Source organism: Pholis gunnellus (genome assembly GCF_910591455.1).
Source record: "Pholis gunnellus genome assembly, chromosome: 17".
Lineage (NCBI taxonomy): Eukaryota > Metazoa > Chordata > Actinopteri > Perciformes > Pholidae > Pholis > Pholis gunnellus.
The window spans coordinates 13453697-13475565 of NC_136544.1; the positions used below are offsets into that span (position 1 = coordinate 13453697).

A 21869-nucleotide genomic window follows, 5' to 3' on the forward strand; every position below is an offset into this window, starting at 1 on the left:
TTAATAAAACAACTCTTCCGTATTTATCATTACAACTTTTAAAGTTCAAGGACATAACCGGCTGGGCTGGTTTGTACTGTGTACATTCCAGGTCAAATATTTTGTCTGTTACACCCACTCCACCCACATCACACTACCGCATTAACAATGGAAAGGTTAATGCAGGGGTGTATCGCAACGAAGTTATTTAATGTGATGATAAAAGGTGCAGCTCAGGTGATCCCTGCCTTTGTTCTCCCCATTTGGACGCATTAACTGTAAATACAGCTGTCAGACTCACTAGGTTGTGTCCCCTGGCTTTCTGTGGAACTTAATTCATCTTAAATTGAAAGGCTGTTTTACAATTTTTGAAATATTACACATTTATACCTGCCATTATTCTTCACTTTTTCGTGAATTCATTCCGCCTTCATGAACCCTTTTATCTGTTGTGGCCAGAGTTGTTCTATCAAATAAATACTGCGTGAGCTTAGACCACAGTAATAGCTTGTAGTTATTTTTAAAACAAGTTCTTCTTTTCCTCACTTCAATAGCGTTATGGTTGTCCCAAGTATTCTACTAAACTATATTACAGAAGAGCATTAGTATATCTCCTTTTGAATGCTAGACTTTTGAATGCTAGACTTTTAAAATGGAGTATTGTTAACATTAAGGTTGTACTGCTATTTTTACACAAGACAATTTTAATACGTTTGATTTGACCGCACATAAATACTAATGCAAGGTAAAAGGTGTTCTATTGATATTATAGACATGTTCGGTTGTGTCCGGCTCAGTTTCATCTTGACTGACTTTAAGGTTTCCAGTGGAGGAGAGTCGAGCTGGGCTGTTGATGTGTTTTACAGGGAAACGAAACCAGTCGATCTGCGCAGATGCAGTGGGTGCAGCCCAGTGGAAAAGGAGAGAGATCGAGTGAAGTTACAGCATTCCTGCGTTAGACTTCAAGTCTGAAACAACCGGTGGAAAAAAAATCCAGAAGAGAAAAGCGTCGACGGCTGATTTCTCTCGGTATCCAAGGTAAGAACACTGGTCGACTTTCTGTTTAGTTTATTAATTAATTTAGTTAATTTAGTTGCTTGTATTTTTTTGTATAGTCATGGAAATAAGGCATTACATAACATCCATAGATGCTGATAGTATAATGCTGACGTACGAAAAGTAATTATATCTCCTCCCGACATGGCTCGTGATTTTCTGTGGCTAAAAAAAACGATGTCTACCCGTGGGCTATATAAGTCTGGTGTTGTGGAGATCCAGGTTTAGACTGGTACTTGTGTGGGGTGGGGGGGAAGCAGTAACAAAATATGTGAAATGTGGAATTTTTCTTTTTTTCTAATGCACTTTTACTCTGTTTATTGTGTTTTGTAGGGTCTTTAATCCTAGAACACTAACGTAACAGAAGTAACACCATCACTAACGTCGGGTATATTTTATCAGATAAAAAATACTTCTCATCCAAATGTATTAAAGTACAACAATACATGGCAAATTGAACTCTTCTTTTATTTTCCCCTATACAACGTCTCATAAAACGAAAAAAAGTATCATGGGGGACCCTATAAAAAGGCTAATATTAGTGAAAGATTAGGGAATCGTTAACGAAACATTCCTAAAAAAATAAATAATGGAGCTGGGAACTTGTTCTTCGGTCCACCCGTTCCTGGGACATGTGAGCCTTGTCCGATGAAGAGAACAGTCTCACTGTGTGTAATATCAACCCGAATTTGTTTTAACTCTCAATCACTAATGTCGGGCGAAAATCACCTGAACACGTGCCTGTTGAAAAAAACAGGGATGGGAGCAGGTAAACACGCCTACCTTCGATGACGTCAGTGAGCAGACTGAAGGACCCACGCAACTCAGAATGCAGCAACACAACGAATATGGAATAATGAATATTAGCAGCATATTTCTGCAGACAATTAGGCCTGCATTAACAATAATACAATACAGGTCTGCCTGATTGATATCCAGCCCTATTATAATAAGTGTACCACCAGGGACAAAAACACACTGGACCACTGCTGCACTGTAATGAAAGATCCCTCTGTCCCCCGTGCAGCTTTGGGACTGTCCGATCATTGTCTGGTTCAGCTTCTCCCGGCCTACAGGCAGAAACTAAAATCTGCAAAGCCCTAAAATTACATGCCTGCTTTGTCTGCATTGATTAGAGTGTTTTTAAGGCTGCTGCTACAGAACTGGATGAGTTCACTGACACTGTAAATCAGTTTTCTGTGAGGACATGTGTGAGGGACCAGGGTACGCATTAAGCTGGGAGAGCAAGTAAAGTGGGGAAAAATAGGGATTTTATTCACCCGAAGTATTTACAATAATAACGATGGGTAAAAAAATCAAGCCAAAGTGACAAATAAGAATAACTACATAAAGTTAACATAATTGATCTAAAGTCTAAGTACATAATTAACCAGAACTTAATTAGACATACAAACAACAGTTAGTGCTCTTCTGAACAGGGACACTGCCTCCCCATCTCCTAACTGCATGATATATACTATGCTGGCCAGTCCATAGTTGATTGTAGGGGGAAGAAGACATTCCTCCTCTGTGGTGCACATGTAGTGGTCCTGACAGCACCCCTCTTGCTGTAGTAGAATGGCACAGTCCAATTGTCCAGGCTAATCTACTTAGGCAGGTGTGATGCAGCTGCTCAGTCTTTTGCCAGAAGGATGGTCGGCTACAGTGACCAGATAATGCATCAAGATGATAATAGGTTAAAAGTAACTGTAAATGTTTTCTCTTGCAGATGGAAGGTGATGATGGGAGAAGCCAACGTTGATAATGTGATGAAGTAAGAAGAAAGAAAATCATGGGTGAGTGAAGAGACGAGTCCTTTTTTATGAGATGTCCTTCCTTTTGTCAGTACAAAAGTCTCTAGTATTTTGATCTGTTTGTAGTGAAATGTTAATTTCTTTTGCTTTTAAAGTGTTAATACCTACTAATCATCTACTGTTATGTACAGTATATATTATTTACATTATGACATTAATATGTATTTTCATATTAAAAATGAGTCAAATGATTATCTGTAAAATGATAGGGGTCACTCGTGGTGGCCAACCCACATTGATCACTCAACTCTGGAGTTCCCCTCAACTATATGGGGCATTTTAGAGTCTTTCAGCACATTGTTTTGATTCTACAGAACACAAAGTTACTGTTTTGGTTCAATTTCATTCCTCATTTTTGTTGACCTTATTCCCAGCCACAGACACCTGTTTTCGGCAAACAAATGTTGATAGTACAGGGCTCCAGACTAACGTGGGAATAAGTGTAGATGAACAAAACATGTATATTACCCCGCGCAAGCTTTGAGGCTCGCAAGACTGGGTTTGAGTGCAATCCACATGTTTACATATTACGTTGGTATTAGAGTAGCGTAATGTTTACGTAGCAAGTGTATGGTCCGGCGTCTGGACAGGATTAGGCATCTTGGGAACAGGGGAGATAGGTGGTGGAGCGGTTACCTCATTGAGAGTGTGTGGGGCGGGGCAGCTTCCTTCCATCTCAGGCTACATCCACACCAATACATTTTGGTGTTAAAACAGAGTTTTAACACCAAAACGATCTCCGTCCACACGGCTTTCAGCATAATTTTCAAAATGATCTCCGACCAGACTAAAATGCCTGAAAACGAATATCACGTGACTATTCACGTACACTGGGCATGTGGGTGGGTGCAGATGTAAACAGGAAGTAGATTGGTTGCTTCGTTAAAAAAAATACAACAGAGTAATAAAGTCTTTAATAATGAAAGTTAATGCTTGATACTTAAGACAGTGGTTCTCAAATTTTTTCTGTCGCGCCCCACTTTGGAGGTAGAAAAATGTTGATGCCCCACCGCCCCAACAAAATGGTCCATATTGAACTTTTATTGAAATAACATTTTGTGACTCCTTCATCTGTGCTTTTTCAAATAGAATAAAGAAAATTGCAATCACTTTCAAGTAAACCAGATTGCTCCATCAGACAAAAACAAATACAATGTGCAATCCCTTTGTTAGAACAATGCAAATAAAGTTCTATCTGTGTAAAAAATAACTCATATTTGGCAAAAAATAGCTTATTGTGGCTGCAATTAACCTGTTTTGCACTGAATATCTTTTCAAGATAATAACAATAAAGTGCAACCTGTGAAAAACTAAACAAAATTAGTGCAGATATGTGTGATACCAGGAGCATTTTACTTTAAATATGAGCTTTAAAATGTAACATTCTGGTGTACACTGAGAAGAAAATAAAGTGATTAGTTTTCATTACTGTATGGCTTAATATTAATTATACTGTTACTGTACAGCTGTTAGAATTGTGGCCTATCTTCTATTTGCAATTCATATGCATTCAATCCAGTTAAATTATTTAAATGAAAATGATAATCTACTGGCTAAGTTAGCTTATTAAGAGTAAAATAATAGCTGTGATTTAACTGCACGTGGGACTGTTGGGACCGGAAGTACTCTGGCTGTTGTCATCACAGTGAACAGTGTCTGTCAGTGTGATGAGAGGGCACGTGAGCCCTTGTTGCTGTACTTTATCTCCTTGGAGCAGAGGCTGCATTCAGCATAACCTGCCTTATCAATGTATTTAAAACACTGACAGCAGGAAGCTGTACTCACGTCTTTTTAGACCTCCACCTTTATCCAGACCCACCTCCACCTTTATCCAGGCCCAGCTCCTTCACAGCTCAGCCCTGCGTCAAGCTGCGCTAGACAAACAGCGTCCTTTTCCTGAATCTCTTTGACCTCATCATCTCATCAGTATCTGGGCCTCATGTTTCGTGGTCATAAAAGTTATGACCACGAAATCACCTCATTGGACTTTGAGTTAAAAAAACACAACCTGCAACCAGATCTGCCGGTGTTCCGGTTTAACGTTAATGAGTGACCGCGTGAACTGAACCGGAACACGGCGGGTTGCAGGTAAAGGCACTTGACAGGCGTAATAAGATGTATAGCATATTTTAGTTGACAAAATATTAAAACATTTTTATTTAAGGTCAGGTATTACCTTAAAGTAAAGACCTTGTTGTCTTTACTAGCAGCTGTTGTCCAGTTAAAACGAAAACGTATTAGTGTGGATGTAGACTCAGGAAGCCGCAACAGAGGGGCTGAAGAGCCGCAGGCTGCCGACCCCTGGTTTAGAATCTGAGAAAGTGATTTCAGCTCCGATTTTAAATCTCAGGGAGTGGATACTGATCCTTTGGTTGATAGATTGAAAATAGATTGAAATTAAAATGGCGCCAGGTGCCTTGAGTAAGTAGGATATTTGGTGTCTAATCTGTGAATAATTAACGAAGTAGGCCTTTGGCAGGTTAAAACTCAGACAATTTAAGAAATGAGACAAAGCAGTCTGACAAGACCGGTGTTTAATGCATTATAGGCCTCTTCTGTGCCAGTCCTGGTATGTTAGAAATTGCATGGATGGGATAAAATATAGTTGGCGGCAATGGCGCTTGTAAGAAAAGAAGGTTGGAATCCCAATCTTTTCCTGAACTGGACCTTCGTTCTCAGAGTGTGACTCATAGTTGAGTAAGTAATGAATCGCCCTCTGCTGGAAAGCAGATTGATTAAGTAGTGAGAGCGTGTCGGGAAAGGAAAAAGTCCATTCATATTCAAACATACAGGTCATTGGCATAGAGCGATACCATATGATCAATGGTCAATATGCCTTTGTGACCACAGAGTGCAATTGCCAGAGGTGCAAGTCAAAAAGCTACATTTTGTTCTGCTGCCCCAAAGAGCCCCCCAAAAAAATACTGGATTAAAGTCTTAGATCGCAATTGATTGGGAAGTGAAAGGAAGTTGCAAAGTATTGAGATATAGACTAACACATTCTTGGTCACATTCTTGGTCACCCATCATCGGATTTGTTGACAAAATGGAAAATATTATTTAACAAACTTCTCTAAATTGGCACATTGCATATGCCTGAAGTGTGGTAGAGAAACAAAGTGCTTCTCTGATTCTCTCATTCATAATCAAACATATTTGTTTCTCTCTTTTCTTACTATACAGCTGACGAACTTGAGCAGTCACCCAAGGGTTGGACTGAATCTCAAGTAAGCGACTGGCTAAGATTAATTGGAGTGAAGAAGCAGTACATAGAAAAGCTCTATGAGGAAGAGGTAGATGGACACATCCTTCTTGCACTGAATGAGGACTTTTTGAAGACAAAGATTGGCATGAAATCAGGGTCTGTTCTTTTGATTATTCAAAAGAGAGATGAGCTCATCAACTCCAAGAAAAAGTCTCAAGAGAAGAAAAAGACCACCAGTGGCAAAAAAAACGAGTTGGAACAGAAAAACATTGATCAAAAATCTGTTCAATGTCTTCCCACAACAAGTGAAGGTCCTCCAGCACAGATTCCTGAGAAAGATCAAGCCGTTGTAAAGGACAGACAAACAGCTCAGGTGTTCACTTCAAAAGAAGACTGCAGACCACGACCATTTGATCAAGAAGGGATTGATTTCATATATCGAAAGCACAGAGTCCTGCAACCTGAATCAGGTGCTTCTAATCTGATATCTCCATGCCATGAATTTAAGTCTCTAGCTGTAGCTGCTGAGTTGGATCGCACAAGACTCCAAGCTAAGTTTGCCAAAGAGGTCCTTAAATTTGCCACTGGCTGTATGAATATCAGATCAAATGGCACAATACACTTTGGTGTGATGGACAGCAAGGATGATGCAGGATATGTGCATGGTGAGATAATTGGTATCCCTCTTCAAGAGAAAGACATTTATGTAGATGCTTTGGACTACATTGAAAGGAGTTTCTCTTCTAACAGCGAGCATGTACGCGGGTGTGTACGGCCACCAAGGTTCATTGAGGTTGTGGATCTAGAAAGTACAGAAAAGAGATATGTGGTAGAGGTTGACATTGTGCCTTCAATAAGTATTGTCAAGAACAAGGTGTATGCAGTTCGTCTGCCAAACTTCAAAGAGTCATCTAACAAAGTAGAATTTGAGAAAGAAATGATTCTGCGGAGGGTGGGTTCAAAGACGGAACCGGTGATCGACAAAGACATAAGTGATTTTTTTGAGCGTGTCAAAGATCGCGATGCCCAAAGAGAAGAAGCAGAGAAAAATCTGTTCCTCAGTGCCCCAGACTTCTGCCACGACCTTGGAAGGAAACTGAAAATGCTAATGACTTGTGGGAAGAAATTTATCGAAAAGGATAAATGGTTCATACTTGTCACAAACGAATTCAACCCTGATGACCTTTGCAACATTGAATGGCTGCTTAACATGACCATTTTCTGTGTGTTTGACTTTGACCCAAACTCAAAGATATCAGGTCTTTGTAGTAAGTACCTTGAGCATCACGCTGCAAACATGCATTCTCTGCAGAGCTATAGGATATCCGGTGACATGAGCATCAAAGAATTCACAAGCCACTTGCATCTGTTTGAGCAAACTAGTTGGATCTTTTGTAATGGCCGTAATGACTTCAAAGGAAATGAACCTCCATGTGATGAAATGACTTGGATCAAGACAAAAATGACTGTCCTGCGGGAATCTGTGTCTTTGATCTGTAAACAAATCTTGCCAAAAGGGATATTCCAGGTCGTTTTTCTTCTCACATCACCAGTTGAGAAACCACTCTTGCACACCTTTAATGAGTTTTTCACAGACATGGAAGGCCATGAAGACATCATCTGCATCTGTGAATCACAGAAAAACTTCCAGAAGTGGCAAAGCTTTGCAGAGGGTTCATGTGGAACAGACAGTGTGAACAACTCCAGCGTTGTTGGGATGAAAATGAGTCACATTAATGCAACCCTACAGCAAGTACAATCAGTAAAAGCATGCGCCAGAAAACACTTGCCAGTCTTTGTGAAAGGGACTTGTGTTCTTGAAACACACGAAGAGGAAAAGATGTATTCTCTGGAAATTCTGACGGTCGATCATTGCGATGAAACAACCAAAGACTTCATTGATGAGGAGAAAGCAAACATTGACCAGCAGTTCTACCATGGTGGTAGAATAAACTGGTTGAATTTCTGGCTTGCTGAGCACAAGTATGTTGGAGAGGTAATTGAAAGAGATGCTTATCAGGATGTTTCCAATTGTGTCAATGATGCTTTGAAGTGGAATGCAGATCAGACTTCAGTGAACAGCATAAACATCTTCCATCATCCAGGAAGTGGTGGAAGCACTGTCGCAAGACAAGTGCTGTGGAACAACAGGAAAGGTCTACGGTGTGCAGTTGTGAAGCCTTCATACTCAGCTGCTGTTGTTGCGCAACATGCAGTTGAACTGAGAGAATATGAAGAAAAAAATCAACAGACGTGTCTTCCTGTACTGCTGCTCATTGAAGACTCAGACAAAGAATACCTAGATGATCTCAGGAACGAACTGGAGGTTGCCACTAACACCAAAAGAATCCAGCATGGAACGCTATGTTTCATTTTGTTGAGCTGCAGACGATCCCATAATCCAGAGAAAAGATGCAAGGAGTCTCCGTTACAGAATGTGTCTGTCACTCACAAACTGTCTGATCAAGAGAAGAGAAAGTTTGCTGGAAAACGAAAGGCACTTGAGGCACGATATGAAGCTGATTTCATCCTGACATTTGTTTTGATGAGTGAAGGATTCGATGAGAAATATGTTCAACAGTTTGTGGAACATTTGCTCCAAGGCATTGACCACCAATCTGTCACTAGCCTCATTCTCTATGTAGCACTGCTGAACACTTATGTTCAAAACTCTTTCATCTCTCAGTCTCATTGTGAAGCTTTGCTTGGCTTATCCATTCACTTGGAAAGGTTTCGCCAACATGAGTTTGAGAGATCCCTCGGTGACCAGGCTAAACTAGTCTTCTTGCACCTAAGGGATGACGAGACGCACATTGAATCAATCAGAATCATCCACCCACTCATTGCAAAGGAAATTCTTCAACAACTTTTGGGGAACCAACAGACCCAAAGCAGTTTGGCAATGAAATTGCTGAGCAATGACGTGCTTTTTGAGCACAGATTTGGAAGGGATGAATATCGGTCATTTTTGAGAGCACTTTTCATCAGGCGATTCAGAATAATCAAAGGGGACACGTATGATAGTTATTTCTCTCCTCTGATTGAGCATGTGCGTGAAAATGAAAAAAGCCCAGACAAAGCAATTGAGTTACTCAAGAAAGCGTTCCAGCGTTTCCATGAAGATCCATTCTTTGCACAACAACTTGCTCGGCTTCATTACACTGATGAAAAGTTTGAAGAGGCAAAAAACTGGGCAGAGACAGCAGCCAAACAGCTGCCCAACAACTCATACATACTGGACACAAAAGGGCAGGTGTACAGGAAATGGTTCCAAGCTAAGTGCAAAGCCATTGAGCACGACAATGTACCAAAGACAGCCCAGAATATAGCAGATGCTGTGGAGACTGCACTGAAAGCCCTGGAATGTTTTCAAGAATGTGAGAAAGCAGCTGACGCAGATATGGAAAACCTTAACAGCTCAGGGTTTTTCTCTGAAGTTGAGGTTGGATGCAGCCTGCTCAAACTGATCTCTTCATTGCAAGTGTTTGCTAACAGAGCCAATGGCCATTCAGAGTGTATGAAGTACCTGTTAACAGACTACATTCCTGAGGAAGTTGAAGACGCCTGGGAACCATTTCATGGCCGTTTGAAAAAACTCAACAAGACAATGCAAGATGCCCTCGAATGGATTTCAGAAGACCTCAGTTACTTCCAGACAGACATTGGTTTAGATGGAGAAGAGACCCCTGAAAGTCCTGGCTTATCTTCTGTAAGCCATCCACTGAAATGGTTGGCAATAAAATCTTCAGTGTATGGAAAATATTTCAGTGAAACCTATTCTACTGCGCTTCAAGGGGGATCAATTCCAGCCAATCTGACTCCTTTCCAAAAACGCATGATCATCTATCATCTTGGTGGGGGCAACATAACATCCATCCTCTCCAAGCTAACTGACCCGAAGGATGCAGTACAGCGTCTCAAGACTATCCTTTCTCTCTACCCCAGTAATCCAAAAATGGCCAAATTTGGTCAAAGGGATATTGTCAACTACATTATGGTCCACCTTACTCTGAACTGCCTGTCACCGCAGATTCAAAAGGTCGCTCCTCTGAAAGATCTGCAGGAACTTTGTCATCAGTTCCCAACTGATAAAAGGAAATGTTTACCAAGTGCCCTGTTTTTGCTTACCTTGCTATTCTGGCCAGAGGATCATGACACAGATGATGAGAAAAAAAACAAATATGAAATTGTGCACTCAGCTGTTGAACAACTGGAAAAAGGCTATTGGACCAAGAGGAAGGACATTCCTCAGAGGAAAAGAAGGATTTACACCCATTTCTTTCTGGGCAGTGGGAACGGACTGGATAAATTTGTCCACAAGAGAAAGGTTGAGGAAGTCACAAAGGGGTTCTCAATCTCTGAGAAACGCATGAAGTGGTTTCGGGGTGAGGCATGGAAAAAGCCTGAGATCGCCACAATGCTGAAATGTGTTTCTGGATGGACTGAAGATGGAGTGGTGTACATTGAAGGCCCTCGGAAAAAGAAGTTCAATATCCAGCCTCATTATGTACCATCAGTGCCTCATAGTAATGAAAACATCACGTTCTACCTGGGGTTCACATTCAAAGGGCTCGTTGCCTGCAACATCATTGTGAAATAAGTTGGTCTTTGAACAATGATCCTCTCACATATGGCTGTAAGTCATCTTCCTGAAGCATGGGCTCAATATCCACCTTGTTACCAAGAGCAAGAAGAGATTTAAAAATAAAGAAGAAAGATATTGACAAAACACAAAGCTTCTATCTGCAGTATGTTGAAGCGCGTGTTATGTTACAAATTGCTATATTTTTGTAAGATCGTTTGATTACTATATTTTACATTTTTCTCCTTTCATACTTGTATATAGATACATAGGTGTACTGAACAATACACGTTTGTGTGTGTATGTATATAACAATGTACTATGATGACATGATTGATAACAATGTAAACTGAAATTCCTACTCTACAGCTCAACGCTTCTCAAACAGGAACTTAAAGTCCCTGTTTAGACCTGAATCTAGTATCCTGTTATTTTGATATTGTTTGTAGATCCAGTTCAGAAGGACTCATCTCAAGTGAGGATTTGTGCCTGGATTTTGTTAACTGGTTCACGTTTGGTGTTATCCTTTGTAAACTGAACTAGACTGCTGTTAGACAGAAAAGAAACCGAGTAGATGAATTGATTGTGGTTCATAATGTGAACTGTCCCTAAACATCTTGGCTTCTAGTAGATCATGATAGTTTATACTAACTCTTCTATATCTTCCAGGATACAATATAGAAAGAAATGGAATCAAATGCAACTTCATTGGAATATGTATCCAGTGTTTTAACAATATATGTTTTAAGACCTAAGCAGCAACATTATGTACATTTGGAGAAGAACGTGTGTCTCATATATGGATATGCAACAGAAAAACAAGTGTAATAAAGTGTGAAATTATGGAAAAATGTAACTACAAATTACGCCAGTACCTTTGGCTATACTTTTCTATTTTATATACTTATATTGTTTTTGATAGTAACATGAAGAAATACTCTGTACACATTCCTGTTCTGAAATATTTTAAACATGTCTTTGAAGAAAATAAACTTTTTTTTTCTTCAATTTTAGTTTGTTTTATGTTGTCAATCCTACTACATCAACCTTTGAAGTTCAACTGATAGTGATAGCCCTTTTAGGATATATTAATTTATAGTATAGGAGCTTTGTCTGTTAATCTCTTCATTGTCGTCACCACTACACATGTTGGAGCTAAGCCATGTAGTTTAGTAATTAATACAATGTGTTTTAAAATGACCTGAAAACCAAAATGGTGGCTGTTTGATTGTAGTTGTAGTTGCAGGTATTCTTCACTAGTAAACTGGGTCGGTCAATACAGGATTAATACATTTGCAATGCAGATGAGTTTAAAAACAACCTAATTTGAGATATTTCATAACTTAAAGAGTGAACAACTTTTCAGACGTGCAAAGACGAGAATAAAAAAATATCAAATAGTTTTAATAGGTAAACACCACATATTTCTGCAATATCTGTAATTTATTTTTAAATTAGGACTTGATCATCGGAGATAACTCAGATTAAAGAATTATTGCATACTTTAGAAGTTTGCTGCAACAACCCTTATATACAGTCTATGGCAACAACACAGAATATTTAATAATTATTTTAAGGGACACCCAAAAAATATCACTGATACATATTTTCCCTCTTACCTGTCGTGCTTTATAAATTTTATTTTGGTGTGAGTTGCCTTGTGGGAATTTTGCTGCCATTTGGTCACAATATATTCGACACCAGGCTGATTCCAAAAACCGATATGTATGTATTTTTTTTTTTACTTTGAGGTGGACTGTACGTCCCTGTAAGTCTGATATGATGTAAATCTAACTACATTAGTGTGATCAGGAAACGAAACATCATATTAAGAATCTTGATTTAAATAACTGTGACAGCAGCTAATTTTGTAAACAACATATTTTATTTCCTTGAGTAAAACTTTTTGTTTTATGACTGACGTGACATTTCTGTTTTCGTTAATTCACAACAAATAGACGAGGCGAAAGAAAGTGAAGTAGCAACAGTGGTAGTTTTTGACCACTTTTGTCCCAGTGTGCTTGCCCTACTTTGGTGTTCGCTTGCATTTTGCACCGTCCTCTCCACACATTATCTCGTCGTATATAACTTATGTCAATCAAACTCTACTTGTCTGCTTCATTGCAACACAACTTGTTTGCTGACACTACGCGCACGTTATTTGGTTGTAGAGAAATGTTAAATAGTAGCTCTGACCGCACTGAACCGCTCGATAGATACCAGCAAGCTAACAGCTAATAAACCTAACTGTTACTGAGCCATTCATAACCGTTCACGTCCTCAAAATGAACTACGCCGTGAGTGTAAGTGATTTTTCCGGTTGCTGCTTCATGCAATAGTTTGGAATAGTTTGGTACACGTTTCTCTCCCACTGAATACAGTAACACCGCACAGTGCTTCTGTAGTGAGGACGACATGGGTCTGCTGTCTAACGTCACGGTCGCTGTGCTGCTCCTCGTCTTTGCTCTGTCAACATGTTGGTACATCAACGTGTGTGTCCATCATCCCAGACTGGTTAGATCAGACGATACAAAGCAAAGTAAAACAAAAGCACACAAACGACTCGGTGATAATCCAACACAATTGCTGAATAATACAGTGGAAACCAGGGGAGTCCTCCCACAGAGTTTAAAGGAGGCTGATATTTCCAGAGGTGATAAATGCACCATGGCCCCAGAGGGCCGGTTTGATTGTGCCAGGGACCGGCTTCTGAGCCAGAGAGAGTGCGAGGAGAGGGGGTGCTGCTATGCCCCTCTGCCTGAGTCTGCAGGACCACCTTGGTGCTTCTACCCCAGTTTGTACCCTGGCTACAAAATGGGTCCCCTCACTCCCACCATGCGAGGCAAGGAGGCCAGCCTGACCCGAGCCTCCCCCTCACATCTCCCCAGAGATATCTCGGCTTTACACCTAGAAGTCACGGAAGAGACTGCAGGCTGCTTACACCTCACTGTGAGTACCACTGTGTGCACGAGGCAACTACAATTCCCTGTTGATTTGCATGTTAAGTATGGATGACTGTTATGTAGTATGTATGTATTGAAAGAGTAGAATATGTCTTTCTTTTGGCCATTGAGGTTGTTAAAAACATTCAGGAAGAAAACAAGCTTGTGTGAGCTGTGGGATTATGGGAGGAAGTGGAAAGTGAGTCCTATTTTCTTTCATCTAAATGAGGATTTGGGAGATTTAATTTGTCATGAAACAAAAACCCTGAATTATGGTGTGTAGATAATCAAAACATGCAATGGCTGTTATGTTTATGTTGACTAACTTTGTCTCACAAGAAGGCAAGATGGACTATTTGATAGTCTGGAGTTGATTTTTCTCAATAGTTTTGTTTGAATAATATACTGTATACAGCACTCTGAATCTGGCTTATAAGAATTTGTGGTGTGATGTAAGCCAATGTGGGCTGGACATTGTTGTGTGAATAACTCAATAATAAAAACTTCCTTTATTCATTCATATGTATGAAATCAAGAGATTAGACCTTCTGTTATTCTATAGCAGGGGTGGCCAACCCGCGGCTCCCGAGCCGCATGCGGCTCTTTGCCCGGTTTCATGCGGCTCTTACGTTCATATCGAAGTTTGTATTTGTGTTTTTTTAATGTTCGTGTTCGCTTCGCTTGAGTTAAATACGGTATTTTCGTCAAACGCGCATGTGCGGCCACAGATTACGTTCCTCGTCGACCCATTTAACGCCGAGACGGACTGTTTGAAAGCCCCGCTTTAAGTAAAAATGTAAAAGTCGGACAATTTACAAATATCCGTTGTATCGCGCAAGGCGGAGCTCCTCCCCGATCCGCACGCGCCGCGCACACCTCCACCAGCGTATGTGACAGCAGCAGCAGCAGCCACCCTCCCCGCCGACGAAGAAGGAGCAGCAGCACCCCCCCCCCCCCCCCCCGCCGACAACCGGCCCTTTGGGGGCAACCATGATGCTGATGTGGCCCCAGAGCGACAATGAGTTTGACACCCCTGGTGTACACAATGTTCATTGTTGAAAATGACTGGCCTGTGGTCTTAGGAGTCAATTTCTGTCATTATCATATTGGTGTGTGACATTTACAATAAATCTGGCTGAGCAAAGGTATGTGTGTGTGTGAGGAAGGGATAGGGTGATGTTCATGTGTGCCCATGTGTATGATGTGGCTCTTTGCGGTAACACAGTAAAAAATGTGGCTCTTGGTCTCTGACTGGTTGGCCACCCCTGTTCTATAGACACAGGTCAGTACTGTGTGTTGGTAACAACTGACACTTATTTTCTCTCAAGTTAAAGGACCCGTCATCTCAGAGATATGAAGTCAAACTTCCAGCTGGTGTTCCTCAAAGCAAAGCTGATGCTCAAGATGTCCTCTATTCCACTGAATACCAGTCTGACCCGTTTGGCTTCATAGTGCGGCGCAAATCCAATGGAAGGGTGATGTGAGTAGCTCTGTTCAATTGTTTTACAATTACAATTTAATGAATGGCATAATAGCAATAGTCAGTCTATCCTCATCAACAAGTGGTATAGTGCCTTCTGTTCTAATCCCATTATCTACTTGCAGTGTGTTCGCTCCTTCACACAGTTCATGTATTCATGTGTTTTCTTTTTAATGTTTACATTCATAATGTATATTTATATGCCTTTAATTTTTACATTATATATAGTACCCTGCACTTTGATACATTTTTTACTACTTTTACTTAATCTTTTTAGTACATTTTTTGTATTTTATTTAGCTATTTATCTATTAACGGTATATTTTTTTAATATTTATAAACACTCAGTGGCTACTTTTATTAGCAACACATGCTAAATCTAATCCAACAGCTCTTCCTGTACGAAGATAATAATGTTCAGTGTGGATTGACACAGTGTTGTACACAGTAGATGAAACCCATTAAAGTGACATGATGGGAGTGTATTTAGTTCCCTATTGAGGCTTTTTGTGCCCAAGATGCTCAAGCTCCGAGCTTATCTCACGGGCCATAGATAACACGAGTAGTGTGATGATATTCTTTATCATTCTCATCATGTAGTTCATGTTTGATTGTTCTCTGCGTCCTGCCCGTCCAGCATGAATACCACAGTCGCTCCTCTGCTGTTTGCTGACCAGTACCTGCAGCTGTCCACCGCACTAGCGTCCTCCCTTGTGTCTGGTCTCGGGGAGCATTACACCTCCCTCCTCCTGGACCTTAACTGGACTTCTCTGACTCTCTGGAACAGAGACATGGCGCCTCATGTGAGTCTTTTGCAGTGGCTCCCAACAATCCGGGGTCGGGAGCCCAAAAGGGGACACAAGAAAACTCTGAAGGGTCAAGAGATAATTAACAAGACCTCTAATCTCTAATCTAGTCTAACCTCTTCCAGTCTCCAAACCCTAAAGCTACACTTTTGAACAATGATACGGGGTTGCAAGTAGTCATTCTAAAGAACATGTCAGCGATGTCCATTATGTAAAATGTAAGCATCCTCTTCCTTTAACTCGTAGCACATTAAAACCTCCCCATATATTAAGACTTAAAACCTTTAAATCATGTCCTCTGCAGAACAGTCAGGCTTTTGTCATTTCCTGCCTCTGCTGTTGTGTGTTCAAGTTGTAAATGTTGACGCTTGTCTCTGCAGGCTGATGCCAACCTCTATGGCTCCCACCCGTTCTACATAGTGCAGGAGGAGGATGGCTTGGCACACGGAGTTTTCCTTCTTAACAGCAATGCCATCGGTACCAAGCCATCTTTTCCAATAAGACACACACAGAATCCCAGTGTCACTTTTTTGTCCTTACTTTCCATACAGAATACTTATTTTTGCTGAACTTTTTTTCCAAATGTCTCCGCAGAAGTGATGTTGCAGCCGACCCCCGCTCTCACCTGGGTGGCTATCGGTGGAATCCTGGACCTCTACGTTTTCTTGGGTCCTGACCCTCAAAGTGTGATACGACAGTACCTTCAGGTCATTGGTATGTCTTTTCAGTGTTGACATTCACGAACACGTCTTCAGGTAGCAAGAGAAATAGGTGTACATGTGTAGTTTTTAAGTTTTGGAAATCCTGTGAATCCTTGTCTGCTTAATATTTGAAGAAGCCCTCAGGCTACATGATAAAGAGTTGACGCGTTTATGTGTTTCCCTTTTGCAATGTCTTTATCCCCAGGCTATCCTATGATGCCTCCCTATTGGTCGTTGGGTTTTCATCTGTGTCGCTGGGGTTACACAACCACTATTACTACCCGACATGTGGCACAACGCATGCACAATGCAACGTTTCCCATGGTAAATTAAGTACTCACAAAGCTCTAAGTGATTATTACAGCTCACATTTTTCGCTACATATGTGCATTTATCAAGTCCAATCAACACTTAGTAACACAACATTTAGTTGTGACATCCTCAGATACTTTAAGTTATCATCAACATTGTGCAATACTGACATCAAATTGAGATTATTCTGTTTTTTTCATCACCAGGATGTGCAGTGGAATGATCTGGACTATGCTAATAAGGACAGGGTATTCACCTTTGACCCCTGGCGCTTTGGGGACCTCCCAGAGATGGTGGAGGAATTCCATAAAAGAGGCATGAAGTACATCCTTATCCTGGTATGACATCTTTTACAGTTTTTACAGACCTCACGAACTGCTGATGCTGATTCAACTATCATTTAATAATCCAGCATTTAATTGAAAAAGGAAAAACACATGCATCAGTTGTTTAAATGGTTTTTAGTATTGTGTAGTTCTCTAAATGAGCACAAGTAATCATTGGCGATTACAATGTTTTTCCAGTAGATGGCAGCAAAACTCTCTTAACTTGGGAGTCATGCCCTCCTGGTTTGTGTCTTAGGACCCAGGGATCAGCAGCACCAGCCCCCCTGGAACTTATTCGCCATTTGATGATGGACTGAAACGAGACCTCTTCATCAAAAATGCTACAGGACACATCCTGATAGGGAAGGTTAGACTTTTCTAGGGATGTATACTTTCCTTTCTCATTGTGATGTGTGTGTGTGTGTGTGTCATGCACATTATCCATACTGTGTATCTAGGTTTGGCCGGGCCCGACTGCCTTCCCCGACTTCACCAACCCAGAGACCAGGCGCTGGTGGGAGGACTGCATCAGAGATTTTCATTCTAAAGTTCCCGTGGATGGTCTGTGGATTGTGAGTATTTAAACGCAGAGCACAGGTTATGTAGCAACAGATAGTCTCACTAAGACATGAGACATCGGGTGTTTTTGATCTGAGATTTGCACATGACTGGTTGTATTTAGTTTGTGTGCACCTTATAACCACATAAAGAATAACTTATCCTCTGATGTTTTTCTCCCATGCACCCCTCCAGGATATGAACGAACCAGCCAGTTTTGTGCAGGGCTCAGTGGAGGGCTGTCCTGACAGTGATCTGGAGAACCCGCCCTACACACCCAGTAAGTGTATTGGATCAGTGTCGCACGTTACTAGCATTCAAAGACATACAAACATAATTGGTTTTACATTTGTAGTCAGTTTATCCGTTTTAAAGTACATACAAGGAAATTGTACAAGATACTATGTAAGTGACTATAGATGCATAACTGATCTTTTCGTCACTACGTATGTTGCATTCATTTGTAACCTTTGCGTGTCTCTGGCCGTCATACAAACAGGGGTGGTTGGAGGCCAGTTGAACTCGGGGACTCTCTGTATGTCGGCTCAGCAGAAGCTGTCCACCCACTACAACCTGCACAATATGTACGGACTGACAGAAGCCTACGCCACGCACAGGTTAGACCATGCAGCGGTGCAGATGCAGTTTGCAGAGCTAGCTTTGCGGGAGCTTGGTTATTTCACTGTGAGTAGCAGAATAAAATAGGTTAAAAGAAGCAAGTAGCAAAATAAAAATGGCCGGTGATAACACATGTAGCAAAGTCAAATCTTTTGACATCAATTAACAGGAAAGCCAATGCGTGTTTTTACCTTCTAGTCTCGTTTAAAAGTGGATCAATGTGTGACAATTTTGAATTGAGTATGCTGGAGGCCAATGTGACACCACAGTGGACCGAGTTGTTCTTTGGCTTTTGTATTATTTTCATTGTATACTGCATTCATCCCGGTGTTTGTTGCCATCTTCAGTGCTCTCATGAAGGTACGAGGGAAGAGACCCTTCGTCCTGTCTCGCTCCTCCTTCCCTGGCATCGGACGCTTCTCTGGAGTGTGGACAGGAGACGTCAGGAGCGACTGGGAGCAGCTTCGATACTCCATCCCTGGTGAGGAGATGTCTGCAGCGTCATAAAAACTGTGTTTTTATTATGATCACACATTGTCACCCGTGTTTGAATGCACGTGATTATTCAGTGGGACATTGGCTTGAGATGGTTCTAGTTTTTAAACTGATAGAATTGTGGCCACAGACCATTTGTTGGTTTTAAACAGACCTTTTTGCATCTGTCCCCTCCTGCAGCGGTGCTGCAATTCGGCCTGTTCGGCGTGCCCCTTGTGGGGGCGGACATCTGTGGCTTTGGAGGGAACACCACCGAGGAACTGTGTGTTCGATGGATGCAGCTTGGGGCCTTCTACCCATTTATGAGAAACCACAATGACAAGCCGAACGCTGTGAGACAGAGCCACCGTTTGTGTGTGTACTGTGTGTGCCAACTTGTGTGATTCATTGAGTTAATTCATGTGCATTTTTATATCATATATAATAGTCTTTTAGGACGTCACGGTCCGCCCCGTATGTTTTTTCCACTGCGTCTAGAGCAGTCCATCTGTTTCATGTATTATGAATAGAGGTAACTCTATATCTTGTCATTGTCTGCGTGTTTCTATGTGTCCCTCAGCCTCAGGAGCCCTATGTATTTGGGCAGAAGGCCCAGGCAGCCATGCGGAGTGCATTGAACCTTCGTTACTCCCTTCTCCCTTTCCTCTACACACTCTTCCATCATGCACACTCTTCTGCTGCCACCGTGGCCAGGCCTCTCTTCATTGAGTATGTGTCCTCTCTGTCCTCTGTTATACTATGTAAAATGACTGAGACCACGTGCGTCATTTTCTATAACATAGACTTTTTCTGCTCCTGGTCTATCCATCCCTCTTAGGTTTCCCACTGACGATAACTGTCAGGCCATAGACCGACAGTTCCTCTGGGGGAGTTCACTTCTCATCAGCCCCGTCTTGGAGCGAGGGGCAGTAGAGCTGGCCGCTTACCTGCCCTCTGGCACTTGGTACAGCCTGCACAACGTGAGCCAAACTCCAATACATTTTTGGTTTGTTTACTGCTAAAGGCAGCCATGTTTGAGGCTTTTTGTAGTAACACGTTACTGGAGTGTTCACCTGTTTCCCTTTGAGGTCTGGTCATCTGTGTTTTGCTCACTAGGGTCAGCCTTTCTACAGTAAGGGTCAGTACCTGCTCCTGCCAGCCCCTCTGGACACCATCAACGCCCATGTGAGGGAAGGACACATTATCCCCCAGCAGGTGGGTGTCTGCTGTCAACATGCAGCTCATTTTACTGACCTTAACACTCTCGGTTTGATTTTTGGTTCAGTGGGAGACAACATGTTGGAGATGAATTATTGATCAAATATTTGAGAAAAATCCCCCCCCAAAAATCGATGTACAATTGCAACCTGGGAAACAAGTTCTCAGAATTCCTATTTACAAATTCTACTTCTATGTAGCTGAGACTGGTGTAAAATATAATATTCATTGTTACCTCTTTATCTACGCAGGAACCTTAGTTTTCAGTAAAATGGATGCGACATTAACGCGTTTGATCAAATGTTGTATCAGGTTGTTTTGAACTATAACTATCATGACATCCCGACTGACGTCTTAAAGCTCAAAAACTAGCCTCAAACACTTAGGAGTGCATTTCGTATAATTTCATCATGTTTTCTTTGATGTGCCTTTTTCTTGTGAAGGAGCCTGCTTTGACAACCGCAGCCTCACGCAGAAACCCTTTCTTCCTGACCGTGGCTCTGTCAGCGGGCGGCTGGGCCCGGGGCGACTTGTTCTGGGATGACGGGGACACACTTCACACTTTCGAAATGGGAAATTATTGTTATGTTATTTTCACGGCTGGGCAGGTAGGAGACAGATGAGTGATATTTGCATGGGGGGAAGCTGCAGAGACAATGTTTTGCATTTTACTGCGCTACAACTTTTCTTTTCTGAATGATGCAATTATGTTTAAATGCTTAAAACCCTTTACCGGATAAATTCAGACACAAAGACACATAAATGGTCCCTTAATGTCTTCTTCAGTCTCAGGTGGTGAGTGATCCTCTCAGGCTGAATGGGGCCCTGGATGGTCTGGTGCTGGGAGGGCTGCAGGTGTTCGGGGTGCCCTCGCCACCTTTATATGTATTAGCCAATGGGGACAAAGTCAGGGATTTCACGTACCGCAGTGACACCAAGGTGAGTTCTGTGTGACTCAGCACTGCGTCCTCTGGCGTTTGTCTTAATCAGAAAGATAATGATATCATTCTGCAGATAAGTGTCTGTATGTCTCCTCCTGTATAAATAATGTATTTGCCATGTTTGTCCTCCCTTTTTACTCATCATGTCTATCATGTTGGTGTCTTTCTCTTACTGCAGGTTTTGACAGTGACCAGCCTCGCTTTGCCGATGTCAGAGGTGTTTACAGTCCAGTGGGCTCTCTGATGCACTGAACTTTATTACCCCAGAACACACCAGCTGATTTCTTTGAGCCATCCCAACCATCCTGGAGCTCGAGATGCACGTTATGGTTGAATTTGCCTCTTTTTCAAAATGAGATGCTCTGTAAGTAGCGTGTTTTTAAAGACAAAGGGAGCCATCATCTTAACGTGTCTGATTTTCTTGCGAGGTTGTTTTTGCTGCTAACTGCTACACCGAATCAAGACCATGTAATATCTTGTAAATGTATACAACTTCTAAGACTGTTTATACTTTTTTTGTATTTTTTGAAATCGTGTTTATATGTATTTGTAACTGAAGTGTATTATAAAAATAAATGTGTGCAGCGCTGCATGTGAGAGCTTATTAGGTTTAATTTGCTTACGGTTTACTCTCCTAAGATGTTGCATATACTGTTTCATGCCGTCTCTGTAATGAGACCCACAGTACCAACTTGTGTCATTACTTTTTCTCAACATAATACGACATGTAAGTGCAGTAGCATTTGCATGTACCACCAGAATTGTACATGATTTGTTGAATATATAAACAACTTATTCTACTTGAGAATTTCTTTTTAGTTCAAAACAACTACATTTATAGGTTGAATTCAGTAATT

The 21869-nt window shown here is 41.4% G+C and overlaps 2 protein-coding genes across 3 annotated transcripts; both read left to right on the forward strand.

Annotated features, from left to right (window-relative positions):
• Positions 1-934: 934 nt before the first annotated feature.
• samd9l (sterile alpha motif domain containing 9 like) lies at positions 935-11644 on the forward strand. The gene is made up of 3 exons (XM_079178002.1): positions 935-1017; positions 2765-2831; positions 6033-11644. The coding sequence occupies exons 2-3, from the start codon at positions 2828-2830 to the stop codon at positions 10652-10654; spliced, it is 4626 nt and encodes a 1541-aa protein (XP_079034128.1). The 5' UTR covers positions 935-1017; positions 2765-2827; the 3' UTR covers positions 10655-11644.
• Positions 11645-12686: 1042 nt separating this feature from the next.
• Positions 12687-21602, forward strand: gaa (alpha glucosidase). Of its 2 annotated transcripts, XM_079178343.1 has the most exons (19): positions 12687-13585; positions 14907-15058; positions 15696-15861; positions 16245-16341; positions 16459-16578; positions 16771-16889; positions 17084-17215; positions 17460-17570; positions 17662-17775; positions 17957-18041; positions 18261-18378; positions 18727-18860; positions 19055-19206; positions 19434-19582; positions 19692-19833; positions 19970-20068; positions 20515-20679; positions 20858-21010; positions 21191-21602. In XM_079178343.1, the coding sequence occupies exons 1-19, from the start codon at positions 13052-13054 to the stop codon at positions 21254-21256; spliced, it is 2808 nt and encodes a 935-aa protein (XP_079034469.1). In that variant the 5' UTR covers positions 12687-13051; the 3' UTR covers positions 21257-21602. The 2 variants fall into 2 exon arrangements, with proteins under 2 accessions (XP_079034469.1, XP_079034470.1); XM_079178344.1 differs by lacking the exons at positions 20858-21010; positions 21191-21602 and having other exon boundaries at positions 19692-19859; positions 20515-20649.
• The last annotated feature ends 267 nt before the right edge of the window (positions 21603-21869 follow it).

Bases quoted from the DNA above. Each gene is read 5' to 3' on its own strand.
- gaa (XM_079178343.1), top strand. From the start codon at position 13,052: ATGGGTCTGCTGTCTAACGTCACGGTCGCTGTGCTGCTCCTCGTCTTT. The intron at 13,586-14,906 runs GTGAGTACCACT...TTTTCTCTCAAG, and splicing joins CAGGCTGCTTACACCTCACT to TTAAAGGACCCGTCATCTCA. The intron at 18,861-19,054 runs GTGAGGAGATGT...CCCCTCCTGCAG, and splicing joins GCTTCGATACTCCATCCCTG to CGGTGCTGCAATTCGGCCTG.